General features: G+C 45.0%; 1 protein-coding gene across 1 annotated transcript; it reads left to right on the top strand.

Moving 5' to 3' along the window:
- The first annotated feature begins 278 nt into the window (after nucleotides 1-278).
- On the top strand, nucleotides 279-6,213 carry LOC123401671 (copper-transporting ATPase HMA4). Its single transcript, XM_045095517.1, has 9 exons — nucleotides 279-667; nucleotides 1,210-1,469; nucleotides 2,120-2,865; nucleotides 3,095-3,566; nucleotides 3,650-3,817; nucleotides 4,276-4,530; nucleotides 4,684-4,806; nucleotides 4,962-5,447; nucleotides 5,529-6,213. Exons 2-9 carry the CDS (start codon nucleotides 1,212-1,214, stop codon nucleotides 5,961-5,963), a joined length of 2,943 nt encoding a protein of 980 aa, XP_044951452.1. The 5' UTR covers nucleotides 279-667; nucleotides 1,210-1,211; the 3' UTR covers nucleotides 5,964-6,213.
- Nucleotides 6,214-13,070: the final 6,857 nt, after the last annotated feature.

Below are 13,070 nucleotides of genomic sequence, written 5' to 3'. Positions count from 1 at the left end.
TTCTCAAAAAAAAAAAATGATAAAGTAAACGTTGGTGGATGTCCGATCCATGCGCACAAAGTCAACGGGGAAACCGATCGGCTCATCATAGTACTCGGAAATGTCACGATTTCTACGTACGGGCCGGCTCCAAAGTCCAAACCTATTGAAAAGGTACGGATGTCTCGGAGGGAGGGGCATATGTGCGAAACTTAAAAGACGGGCGGGCAAAACCCAGAAAACACGACGGCGGAGGATAGGAAAGCAGCGGCGAAAGCGATGGCCACCATTCAACGACCCGACCGAGGGAATCCAAAACCAAATCAAACTCGAAACTCAAACGCAAAGGAAAGCCGCAAAGGCCGCCGCATTCCCATCCAAATTCGCAGCAAATCCGAACGAGTCGTCAAATCGAAAATTATACTACACAAAAACAAACAAACAAGGACAGAGGCGGCCAGAGTGCCCGGCCACCTCGCCCTCGTCGCCGCCTCCTCCTCCTCCTCCCCCTCTTGCCGCGGGCGGCCTGCTTCACGCCGCCTCCTCCCGCGCCTGCCTCCGCGTCTTCTAGACCCTCCCCGCCCCTCCCTCCCGTCCCCTGATCCCTCCACAGGCGCGCGCTCGTGCGGACGAACCCTAGAGCGCGTCGCAGCCTCCTCTGCAGCCCCTTCCGTCGCCGGATAACGAGGTAACCACCGCCGCCGCCGCTGAGCTTTTTGGTTGTTTGTCTCGTGGGTTTTTCTTTTCGATTCCGCTCTCTGGTACGGTACGCGCTTCTGTGGAGTTGCCGCCCCACTTTTTATTTTCTTATTTTGGTGCCTCGAGCTGTTTGCGCGCGCGTCAGCGGTGCTTGTTTTCCAGACTTCAAACCTGCACGGGAGTTGGTTTGGTTTGTGCGCGGAGCGAAATCTTCTAGTAAGTACATGAATGACGGGTGAAAAATCCTCGAGCAAACTAAATATTTCGGAATTTAACACGCCGTTATTTGGCTGAAGATTGTGGGGGGGGAAAGCAGCGGCTCTGGTCAGCACTAGGCACCTTGATTTTACCGTCTTCATGATTTGTCCAGACCGTAGGATGCGCTTCTAATGCAGATTGCTGCTGCCGCTCCATCACATAGATATAAGCACAGTAACTGCACCCCATGAATAGGTTCTGATGAGTGACATGGACGTGGGTTCTTGATGCTCTGCTGCTGTCATGATCTTGTTCTGACCAATTCTGGAACAGGAATGGAGCGGAATGGACAGAGCCATCTCAAGGAGCCGCTTTTGCACGCGGGCGATGGCGCTTCTCCTGCCGCCGCCAGGGTGTCCCCGCGGAAGGAGAGGACTACGAGGAAGGTCATGTTCAATGTCCGGGGCATGTCGTGCGGTTCCTGTGCCGTCTCGATAGAGACAGTGGTGGCAGGATTGAAGGGGGTCGAGAGCATCCAGGTCTCAACCCTTCAGGGCCAGGCTGTTGTTCAGTACAGCCCCGAGGAGACCGATGTAAGATTTCCTTGAGCTGATGCTCCTTTTCTCATCAATGTGTTTTCAATATGGAGGTAGTTAGTACTCACTATGGAAATATTTGAATGGTTCTCATAGATGGGGTAAAAAGAGGGATGCCAAGTACATATGGTAGCTTCTTTGTGTCCTGTTGTTAATCCAAGCTATCAATTTTTCTACAAGAACTAGGGGCATATTTGCACATGTATTTAGTGTAAACTGGAAATGTTTGATTTCAGATTTCCTTGACATTCATTTTTAAGGTCCATACCTGTGTACCACCAGCTTTTTTAACTACCTTTTGTTGGTGTGGGCCAATCTCTTGGCGGCGACTGCCCAATCATTGGACATTCGAACATTGTCAGATAGTTTAGTTCATAAATGAATTGCCGAGGAACTATATCATCTCCACGATGAGTATACCTCGCTTAAATATTCTTATACAAATTTGAGGAACAATATGACCTTTCTTTCGTAATACCATGCTTTTTTTTACTAGCATTTCTAGTAGATTTCTGTTTATGAGCGTGCACTTTCAGTTCAGTAAACTCTAGTCTGCATTAATGCATTCTCCACAAAGTAATGACGAAAATGTTGCACCGTAGGTATAATCTGCTATATTTTCTCAGTTAAGATTCTTATTCTCACAGGCAAGAACCATAAAAGAAGCTATTGAGGATATCAACTTTGAGGTTGATGAACTCCAAGAACAAGAAATTGCCGTATGCAGGCTCCGGATAAAAGGAATGGCATGTACAAGCTGTTCTGAATCTATTGAACGGGCACTTCTGATGGTACCTGGAGTTAAAAAAGCTGCAGTGGGGCTTGCCCTAGAGGAAGCCAAGGTGCACTTTGATCCAAATATTACCAGCCGTGATTTACTAATTGAGGCTATTGAGGATGCCGGATTTGGAGCCGATCTCATTAGTTATGGGGACGATGTGAACAAAATGCATCTAAAACTTGAGGGTGTGAGTTCTCCAGAAGACACCAAACTCATTCAGTCGGCACTGGAAACTGTAGAGGGAGTGAATAATGTTGAATGGGACACATTGGGTCAAACAGTTACAGTTGCATATGACCCTGATGTCACTGGTCCAAGATTACTTATTCAGCGCATTCAGGATGCTGCACAGCCCCCTAAATGCTTTAATGCCAGCTTGTACTCACCACCAAAGCAAAGAGAAGTAGAACGCCACCATGAAATTATGAGTTACAGGAACCAATTTCTTTGGAGTTGCCTATTTTCAGTTCCTGTGTTCCTGTTCGCGATGGTTCTGCCCATGCTTCCTCCTTCTGGAGATTGGCTGTTTTACAAAATCTACAACAACATGACGGTAGGTATGCTACTGCGGTGGCTGCTATGTTCTCCAGTTCAGTTCATTATTGGTTGGAGGTACAGTCTCAACCTGGCAACAACATTTTGATGTTGATTCCTTTTTCTCTCTGAAAAAATGTTAAGCTCTTTTGTTTCACAAATGCAATTATATGAAGGTATCACGTTGTTTGGGAAAGATAGAAGTACTGCAAAAGTTGTCAAACAATGCTGCTTTACAATTTCTTCACTGCAATCTTATGCTACAGCATATGTCTTATGTGTTTCACTTTGTATCGATACTTGTCAGATTTTACGTAGGAGCTTACCATGCACTGAAGCGAGGGTACTCTAACATGGATGTGCTGGTTGCTTTGGGAACAAATGCTGCGTACTTCTACTCTGTGTACATTATTGTGAAGGCACTGACATCAGACTCGTTTGAAGGACAAGATCTTTTTGAAACTAGTTCTATGTTGGTATCTTTTATATTGCTGGGAAAATACCTTGAGGTGGTGGCAAAGGGGAAGACATCAGATGCTTTGTCAAAGCTGACAGAACTTGCACCAGAAACAGCTGTACTTCTCACAATGGACAAGGATGGAGGTGTCATTTCAGAAGTGGAGATCAGCACCCAGCTACTTCAAAGAAACGATTTCATTAAGATTGTCCCTGGTGAAAAGGTCCCAGTTGATGGTGTTGTCATCAAAGGCCAAAGCCATGTTAATGAAAGTATGATAACTGGGGAAGCAAGGCCCATTGCAAAGAAACCAGGAGACAAGGTTGGTATTTCTGGATACTGATTGTCTTATCTTGTGTTATTTATCATGTACTGCTCTGATGCTTCAGCTGTCCTTTTTTATAGGTTATTGGTGGTACTGTAAACGATAATGGTTTCATAATTGTTAAGGCCACCCATGTTGGGTCAGAGACTGCTCTGTCACAGATAGTCCAGCTAGTTGAAGCTGCTCAACTTGCAAGAGCTCCAGTACAGCGGTTGGCAGACAAGATTTCACGTTTTTTTGTTCCAACTGTAAGTTATCTGCTATTTTCTCCTTCAAATTTCCTCCTGCTATGTTGCTTTGCATCATCTTTTACATTATCAGAGCATGGTCAGATACTACCTACCCTTGTGGTTCATAATCGGTTACAATATGTATCAACATTATGCAAACGTGATGCACATGATCAATATGAGTAGTCAGCCTAGACTGGCCAGCATTGAGCTGAAAACCTTGTATGTGCTACCAGCTACTCAGGTTCTACTGTATACTCCTGTTTGGTGAACTTGTCAAGATTAAATTTATTTATTGGATTTAGTAAACTATCTAGTTTGTTCTTTACTAAGCTGATTAGTTTCCAGCAGTAAACAGTAGGTTCATTGTGGTAAATCATACCCTGCTTGATGTGTGCAAATGTTCCAATATGATCTTACTGTCAGGTTATCTCTTGAGAGAAAACCTTTCTCATACGGTTTCTTCTCATTTTAAGGTTGTGGTGGCTGCATTTCTTACATGGCTTGGCTGGTTCATACCCGGGCAACTTCACCTCTACCCTCAGCGATGGATTCCAAAGGCAATGGATAGTTTTGAGCTTGCTCTGCAGTTTGGAATATCTGTCCTAGTCGTTGCATGCCCGTGTGCTCTGGGATTAGCTACCCCAACTGCTGTTATGGTTGCAACTGGAAAAGGTGCTTCTCTAGGTGTTCTTATCAAAGGTGGCAATGCACTTGAGAAAGCTCACAAGGTAATCTTGAGACTTTTTGTGCTAGCCTCTGTGTGTGTGTGTGCTCATGCAATACAGACTCCAGTGTAAGAGTATGTTTTTCTTCTCCATATAAATTCTAATGCGGTATACTAACACACACTGGACTACCGTTTTTTATCTCTCTGTTTGCAGATTAAAACTATCATATTTGATAAAACTGGAACCCTGACTAAGGGTAAACCTTCTGTTGTTCAAACAAAGACCTTCTCCAAGATTCCACTTCTAGAATTGTGTGATTTAACTGCCAGTGCTGAGGTTAGTTTGTTAACCACTTATCACTTTCGGCATTTATGTTGGCAGACACCATGATACATTTCTAGTTATTACTATTGTTATAAACCTTTTCTCCCTGTTTGGGGGTCTGGCTGCTCTAATTTCCTCTGTAACTTGAAATATTGTCACTTCGTCAGGCAAACAGCGAGCACCCTCTATCAAAGGCTATTGTCGAATACACAAAGAAGCTCAGAGAACAATATGGATCTCCCAGTGATCATATGATGGATTCCAAAGATTTTGAGGTGCATCCAGGGGCGGGGGTCAGCGCGAATGTTGAAGGCAAGCTGGTTTTGGTTGGGAACAAAAGGCTCATGCAAGAATTTGAAGCTCCAATGAGCTCTGAAGTGGAGGAATACATGTCTGAGATGGAGGATCTTGCCAGGACCTGTGTGCTTGTTGCTATCGATAGGGTTATCTGCGGAGCTCTTGCCGTGTCGGATCCTCTGAAGCCCGAGGCAGGGCGTGTCATTTCACACCTTAGCTCAATGGGCATCACAAGCATCATGGTGACGGGCGACAACTGGGCTACAGCCAAATCCATAGCAAAGCAAGTCGGGATCAGCACCGTGTTTGCTGAGATCGATCCAGTCGGAAAAGCCGAGAAGATCAAGGACTTGCAGGTACAGTCTTTTCCCTTCTCTGCAGGGATATATTACATGACATCACATCTTGCATTCCTGCTTAACTCCATTCCTGCACAGACGCAAGGACTGGCCGTGGCGATGGTCGGCGACGGGGTAAACGACTCGCCGGCCCTGGCCGCGGCGGACGTGGGCATGGCCATCGGCGCAGGCACGGACGTCGCCATCGAGGCCGCCGACATCGTCCTGATGAAGAGCAGCCTGGTGGACGTGATCACCGCCATCGACCTGTCGCGGAAGACCCTCGCCAAGATCCGGCTCAACTACGTCTGGGCCCTGGGCTACAACGTCCTGGGCATGCCGATCGCCGCCGGCGTCCTGTTCCCGTTCACGGGCATCCGACTCCCCCCCTGGCTCGCCGGAGCCTGCATGGCGGCCTCGTCGGTGAGCGTCGTCTGCTCGTCGTTGCTGCTCCAGCTCTACAAGAAGCCGTTGCACGTCGAGGAGGCGCCGGTGCCGGCAGGACCCGGAGATGGCGGCTCGAATCTGGTGTGAGGAACACACGCCCGTTCTGGCCTCTCGTCTCGCCGTGCTACTGACGAAGCTGTTGCTGTCGACGTTAGTGGGCTGCAGCTATTTGCTGCTGGCATGCATCAAGCCGTGAACTGACGCTGATTGAAAACGCCCTGTTTGCTGTGGCCCTCCTGATTGATTCGTGTGCATATGTAATTTCACGCAAACCATTTTCCTTCCTTTTGTGCGGAATGATTTTTTCTAATAAAAATATGGGAGATTTATCCTTGAACCGGAGCTATTCATCAGATTGTTCCATCATTGGTATATTTAAACTGTCAGGTCAGCTTAGGCCGTCTCTAACGCCGACCCTCAGAATGGACACCAATGTGGAAGGCGGCCATTCAATCATACCGGCATACATTCTAAAGCGGATTTGAACAATGGACGATTTTCATTTGAACCACATCAAATTCATTACATGGACGATTATCATTTAAACCATATCAAATTCATTACATTTTGACATAGTTGAACTAAACAAAAGTGTCTTGAAGTTAACCTGTCTAAATCATTGTTTTTTTTTCAAAACTTACGTACTCCCTCCGTTCCTAAATATAAGTCTTTTAAGAGATTTCATTAATGATCTACATACGAAGCAAAATATGTGAATCTATACTCTAAAGTATGTCTATATACATCAGTATGTAGTTCATTAGTGAAACCTCTAGAAAGACTTATATTTAGGAACGGAGGGAGTATTTTATAACAAATTCAAAAATCATATGTGCATTTTAAAAAGTGTCAAAACTAGCATCCCGTCAGCCTTTGGTGGGCCGACGGGGGCCTGTCGACCCGTGGGAGGCTGAAGTGGGCCTGTCGGCCTGCGGGTGGCCGAAGAGCCACCTGTCGGCCTGGGGTTGGCCGAAGAGGGCCCATCGGCCTCGAGAAGGCCGAAGAGCCCCTGGATAAGGCCGACCGAGCCATCTTCCTCCTCATTTGTCGGTTCCTCTTCTCTCTCTCTCGTTTTTCTTTCCTCATTTTGCCCCCCTCCGTTCTCCTCCATCCTCCACCCATTTTCCTATTCAATCTGCTGAATCAATAAATCCTACCCATCTTCACGGGCCCATGGTCTCATTTTGTGCCATGGTGGTGGGGTGGTGGAGGTGTGGATGGTGAGGAAGTAGTGTGATGGAGAGGAAGAAGAAGGTGAAGAGGAGTGAAGAAGGGGACACAAGTGGTGGTGGTGGTGGTAGTGGTGTAGGTGTAGGTGGAGGTGGGGGGTAAAGGTGGTCGTTCGTCGTTCGTTGTTTCTTCGGACGCTTCAAGGGTGAAATTCAACAATCGTGGAGCATGCATGACAAAGAAAACGATGACAAAATCAGAGAAAATCTGGAGCTGCGTGAAGAAAAGAGGAAGAAGGAGGAAGAGCTTCGATTTTTCAAACATGATTTTGCAAAAATGGTGGCTGACAAGGAGGAGGCTATTAATCAGCTTGGCAGTGCTAGGTTGGCTATCAGTGATCTGAAAGAGGAGATTGAGAAGAAGTTGGCAGACCATTCTTCCACCAATCTACGTCAGGTACGCATGGCGAAGTCAGAGAAGGAGAGGGACCAGCTTGTGCTAGAGAGAGACCAAATGAAGGAAGAGAAGAAAAAGCTGGAGTGCATCATTTTTGATATGATGAAACAGAACCATGGCTATAAGGACAAGGTCAAGAAGTTGAAGGAGATCCGTGATGAATTTTAAGTATGTAATGGTTGAATTTGTATTGAACTATCCAGTAGTTGAACTATCCAGTAATAGAATTTGTATTGAATTATCCAGCAGTATCGAACTATCCAGTAGTTGAACTATCTAGTACTAGAGTTTGTATTGAATTATCGAGTAGTATCAGTAATTATGTTTTTTCACTAAGCTCATGCAGACATAGTGCAAACATATTACAAATTAAAACATAGTCAGACATATTACAAATTAAAACATAGTGCAGACATATTACAAATTAAAACATAGTGCACACATATTATAAATTAAAACGTAGTGCAGACATATTACACATTAAAACGTAGTGCAGACATATTACACATTAAAACATAGTGCACACATCGTACAAATTAAAACATAGTGCAGACATAGTACAAATTAAAACATAGTGCAAACATAGTCCGACATAGTACACATTAAAACATAGTGCAGACATATTACAAATTAAAACGTAGGCTGCTACTTCTCAAACAACAGCGCTAGAAATTGACACGTTGACGGAGACTTGCTTGCGTTGGTTTTTCCCTTGAAGAGGAAAGGGTGATGCAGCACAGGAGCAGTAAGTATTTCCCTCAGTTTGAGAACCAAGGTATCAATCCAGTAGGAGAATCTCGTCAAGTCCAGAGTATCTGCGCAAACACAAACGAGCTTGCACCCAACGCTATAAAGGGGTTGTCAATCCCTTTAAGATTGATTGCAAAGTGAGATCTGAAGGCGGAAAGTGCAACGAAGTAAAAGAATAAGGCTGAAAATATGGTGTGAAATAGACCCCGGGGCCATAGTGTTCACTAGAGGCTTCTCTCAAAATAGCAAATAATACGGTGGATGAAAAAATTACTGTCGAGCAATTGATAGAACCGTGCAAAGTCATGACGATATCTAAGGCAATGATCATACATATAGGCACCACGTCAGAGACAAGTAGACCGATACTTTCTGCATCTACTACTATTACTCCACACATCGACCGTTATCCAGCATGCATCTAGTGTATTGAGTTTATGACGAACAGAGTAACGCCTTAAGCAAGATGACATGATGTAGAGGGATAATCTCAAACCAATGATGAAAAACCCATCTTTTTACCCTTGATGGCAACAACACGATCGTGCCTCGCTACCCCTTCTCTCACTGGATGAGGTCACCGCACGGTATGAACCCAAAACCAAGCACTTCTCAGATCAAGCTGGCCAAACAAAACCCACAACTCGAAGAGAATTACAAGGATATGAAATCATGCATAAGAGAGATCAGAAGAAACTCAAATATGATTCATAGATAATCTGATCATAAATCCACAATTCATCGGATCTCGACAAACACACCACAATAGAAGATTACATCGGATAGATCTCCATGAAGATCATGGTGAAATTTGTATTGAAGATCCAAGAGAGAGAAGAAGCCATCTAGCTACTAGCTATGGACCCGTAGGTCTATGGTGAACTACTCACGCATCATCGGAGAGGTCATGGTGTTGATGAAGAAGCCCTCCGTATCCGAATCCCCCCTCCGACAGGGCACCAGAACGTGCCCCAGATGGGATCTTGCGGAGCAGAAGCTTGCGGCGGCGGAAAAGTACTTTCGATGATCTCCTTTTTTTTCCTGGGATTTTAGGGAATATATAGGCGAAAGACCTAGGGCAGAGGTGGCCCAGGGAGCCCACAAGCCTGGGAGGCGCGGGCTGATACGTCTCCGTCGTATCTACTTTTCCGAACTCTTTTGCCCTTGTTTTGGACTCTAATTTGCATGATTTGAATGGAACTAACCCGGACTGACGCTGTTTTCAGCAGAATTGCCATGGTGTTGTTTTTGTGCAAAAAATAAAAGTTTTCGGAACGTCCTGAAAATTTACGGAGATTTTTTCTGGAATAAAAGAAAAATACCTGCGCAAAGATCCACCGGAGGGGGCGTGCCAGTGGGCCACAAGCCCACACGACGCGGCCACCTCCTAGGCCGCGCCGTGCAGGCTTGTGGGGCCCACGTGGCACCACCGCCCCCAATCTCAGCTCTATATCTTCCGTTTCTCCTGGAAAAAAATCAGAGAGAATGTTTCTTCGCGTTTTGCGATACGGAGGCGCCGCCACATCCTGTTCTTCATCTGGAGGGCATATCTGGAGTCCGTTTCGGGCTCCGGAGAGGGGAAATCGTCGCCATCGTCATCATCAACCTTTCTCCATCAACAATTCCATGATGCTCTTCATCGTTCGTGAGTAATCTCATCGTAGGCTTGCTGGACGGTGATGAGTTGGATGAGATCTATCATGTAATCGAGTTAGTTCTTGACGGTGATTGATCCCTAGTATCCACTATGTTCTAGATTGATGTTGCTACTAGGCTATGCTTAATGCTTGTCACTAGGGCCCGAGTGCCATGATTTCATATCTAAACCTATTATGTTGTCGCCAATATATGTGTGTTTTAGATCCTATATTGCAAGTTGTAGTCACCTACTATGTGTTATGACCCGGCAACCCCGGAGTGACAATTGCCGGAACCACTCCCGGAGATGACCATAGTATGAGGAGTTCATGTATTCACCGCGTGTTAATGCATTGGTCCGGTTCTTTATTAAAAGGAGAACCTTAATATCTCGTAGTTTCCATTAGGACCCCGCTGCCACGGGAGGGATGGACAATAGATGTCATGCAAGTTCTTTTCCCTAAGCATGTATGACTACATATGGAATACATGCCTACATTAGATTGATGAACGGGAGCTAGCCACATCTCTCTCCGTGTTATAGCTGTTACATGATGAATCACATCCGTCACACTCATCCATCACCGATCCACTGCCTACGAGTCTTTTACTACTGGTCCTCGCTACGTTACTTTGCCTAGGCTTGTCGCTTGCTACAAGAGGGATTGGGCCACTTTGCTGCTGTCATTTTGCTGCTATCACTTTGCTGCTGTCACTTTGCTGCTACTGTTGCTACTGTCGTTACTTGTTACTTTGCTGTTGTTACTTGTTGCAAGACTTTGTTGGCGCCGTTGCCGAAGCTAGGTAAGCGGTACTGACAATCCCGTCAACCAAGGCTTTTTCTGGCACCGTTGCTATCATACTACCTTGCTACTGATACTTTGCTTGCAGACACTAATCTTTCAGGTGTGGGTGAATTGACAACTCAACTGCTAATACTTGAGAATATTCTTTACCTTCCCCTTGTGAGCGAATCAATAAATTTGGGTTGAATACTCTACCCTCGAAAACTGCTGCGATCCCATACGCTTGTGGGACATCAAGGCTTTTTCTAGCGCCGTTGCCGGGGAAGCACATCTACATTCTCTGAGTCACTTGGGATTGACGTCTGCTGATCACTATGAGGAATCCGAAAGATCCAAGAACTAAAATCTTGCCTTCCACTACGAGGAGAGGTAAGGAATTGCCATCTAGCTCTGCACTTGATTCACCTTCAGTTTTGAGTAAGTTTGCGACTTCGCCTCCTGCTAGAAATCTTGATATGTCGCCTGTGCTTGATGATGCTACTTCTGCTGCCTATGATGCTTATGATGCTATGCTTGATACTATGCCTGATGATGCTATGCTTGATACTATGCCTGATACTGCTTTGCCACTTGATGCATTCCTTGATGCACATATTGCTAGAGTTGCTGCTAGATGTGATGATACTTTTGAAACTGCTGATACTATTGAAGTAGAACCTGCTACTATGCCTAAATTGCCTGTTATGCCTGATACGCGCTATGTTATGGAGGGAGAGATAGCTGAGGATTTTCTTGCGTGTAAGGATAGCTATGATGTTGAGAAACTTCTGCGCAAGTGGAAAGAAAAATCTCTGAACGCTAGGATGAAATACGACCCGAAGTTTGCCACTTCGCCTATCTTTGTGACCGATAAGGATTATGAATTCTCTGTCGACCCTGAGTTAATCACTCTAATCGAATCTGATTCTTTTCACGGTTATGAGTCTGAAACGGTTGTAGCCCATCTTACCAAACTGCACGATATAGCCACCCTATTCACTAGTGAGGAAAAGATCCGCCACTACTACATGCTCAAGCTGTTTCCTTTCTCGCTAAAGGATGATGCTAAGACTTGGTTCACTTCTCTTGCTCCTGGTTGTGTGCGTAGCCCCTAGGATATGGTGTACTACTTCTCTGAGAAATATTTCCCTACCCATAAGAAGCAAGCTACCTTGCAGGAAATATACAACTTTGCTCAAGCTGAAGAAGAGAGTCTCCCACAAGCTTGGGGGAGGCTCATCCAGCTACTGAATGCTTTGCCTGATCACCCTCTTGAGAAGAATGAAATACTTGATATCTTCTATAATGGACTTACCGATGCTTCTAAAGACCACCTAGATAGTTGTGCCGGTAGTGTTTTTAGGGAACGAACCATAGAACAAGCTGAGATTCTATTGAACAACATCTTGTGCAATGAGAATGCTTGGACTATTCCCGAACCACCTCCTAAGCCAACTCCGAAGAAAAGAGGTATTCTATTCCTCAGTCCTGAAGATATGCAAGAAGTCAAGAAATCTATGCGAGAGAAAGGCATTAAATCTGAAGATGTCAAAAATCTACCACTATCAAAGAGATCCATGGTCTCGATAACCCGATACAGGTAGTAGAAGTAAATTCTCTGCGTAGGTTTGATGAGAGTGATGTTCCTTTCGATAAACCTGCTAGCTTATGCATGGATGAATTTGATAACTTTGTTGCCAAACAACAGAGTTTCAATGATTATGTTAGCAGAAAATTAGAAACAAATGCTCGTATGCTTAGTCATTTAAGTGCTTGTGTGGACATAAATGTCAATGATCTTAAGCTTCTAAGTAAGCATGCCTCTATGGTTACTACTCAGGTAGAACAAGTACTTAAAGCTCAAAATGACTTGCTCAATGAGTTGAATGACAATTCCGTCAGAGTCGTTACTAGAGGCGGTAGAATGACCCAGGAACCTTTGTATCCTAAGGGTCATCCGAAGAGAATTGAACAAGATTCTCAAGGAGTTAGCACTGATGCACCTAGTCATCCTAGAAATAAGAAGAGAGATGATAGGAACCTGCACGCTAGCAACCCTGTTGCTGCTACACTTGAGAGTCCAAACGATGCCTCTGTCTCTGATGATGAAACACAATCTGGTGATGAACATGATCCTAATGATAATATCAATAGTGATGTTCATGAAGATGCTCAACCTAGCAATGAAAAGGATGTGGAGATTGAACCTGTTGATCTTGATAACCCACAACCTAAGACTAAGAGATATGATAAGAATGACTTTGCTGCTAGGAAGCATGGTAAAGAAAGGGAACCATGGGTTCAGAAACCCATGCCCTTTCCTCCCAAACCATCCAAGAAAAAGGATGATGAGGATTTTGAGCGATTCGTTGAGATGATCAGACCTGTCTTTCTA

This window comes from Hordeum vulgare, chromosome 6H (genome assembly GCF_904849725.1).
Source record: "Hordeum vulgare subsp. vulgare chromosome 6H, MorexV3_pseudomolecules_assembly, whole genome shotgun sequence".
In the NCBI taxonomy this organism is placed as follows: Eukaryota; Viridiplantae; Streptophyta; class Magnoliopsida; order Poales; family Poaceae; genus Hordeum; species Hordeum vulgare.
This window is presented reverse-complemented; position numbering and strand designations above follow the sequence as displayed.

Coding starts and splice junctions, on each gene's coding strand:
- LOC123401671 (XM_045095517.1), top strand. CDS start 1,212: ATGGAGCGGAATGGACAGAGCCATCTCAAGGAGCCGCTTTTGCACGCG. Junction 2,866..3,094: donor CAGTTCATTATTGGTTGGAG/GTACAGTCTCAA, acceptor GATACTTGTCAG/ATTTTACGTAGGAGCTTACC. Junction 4,807..4,961: donor ATTTAACTGCCAGTGCTGAG/GTTAGTTTGTTA, acceptor TCACTTCGTCAG/GCAAACAGCGAGCACCCTCT.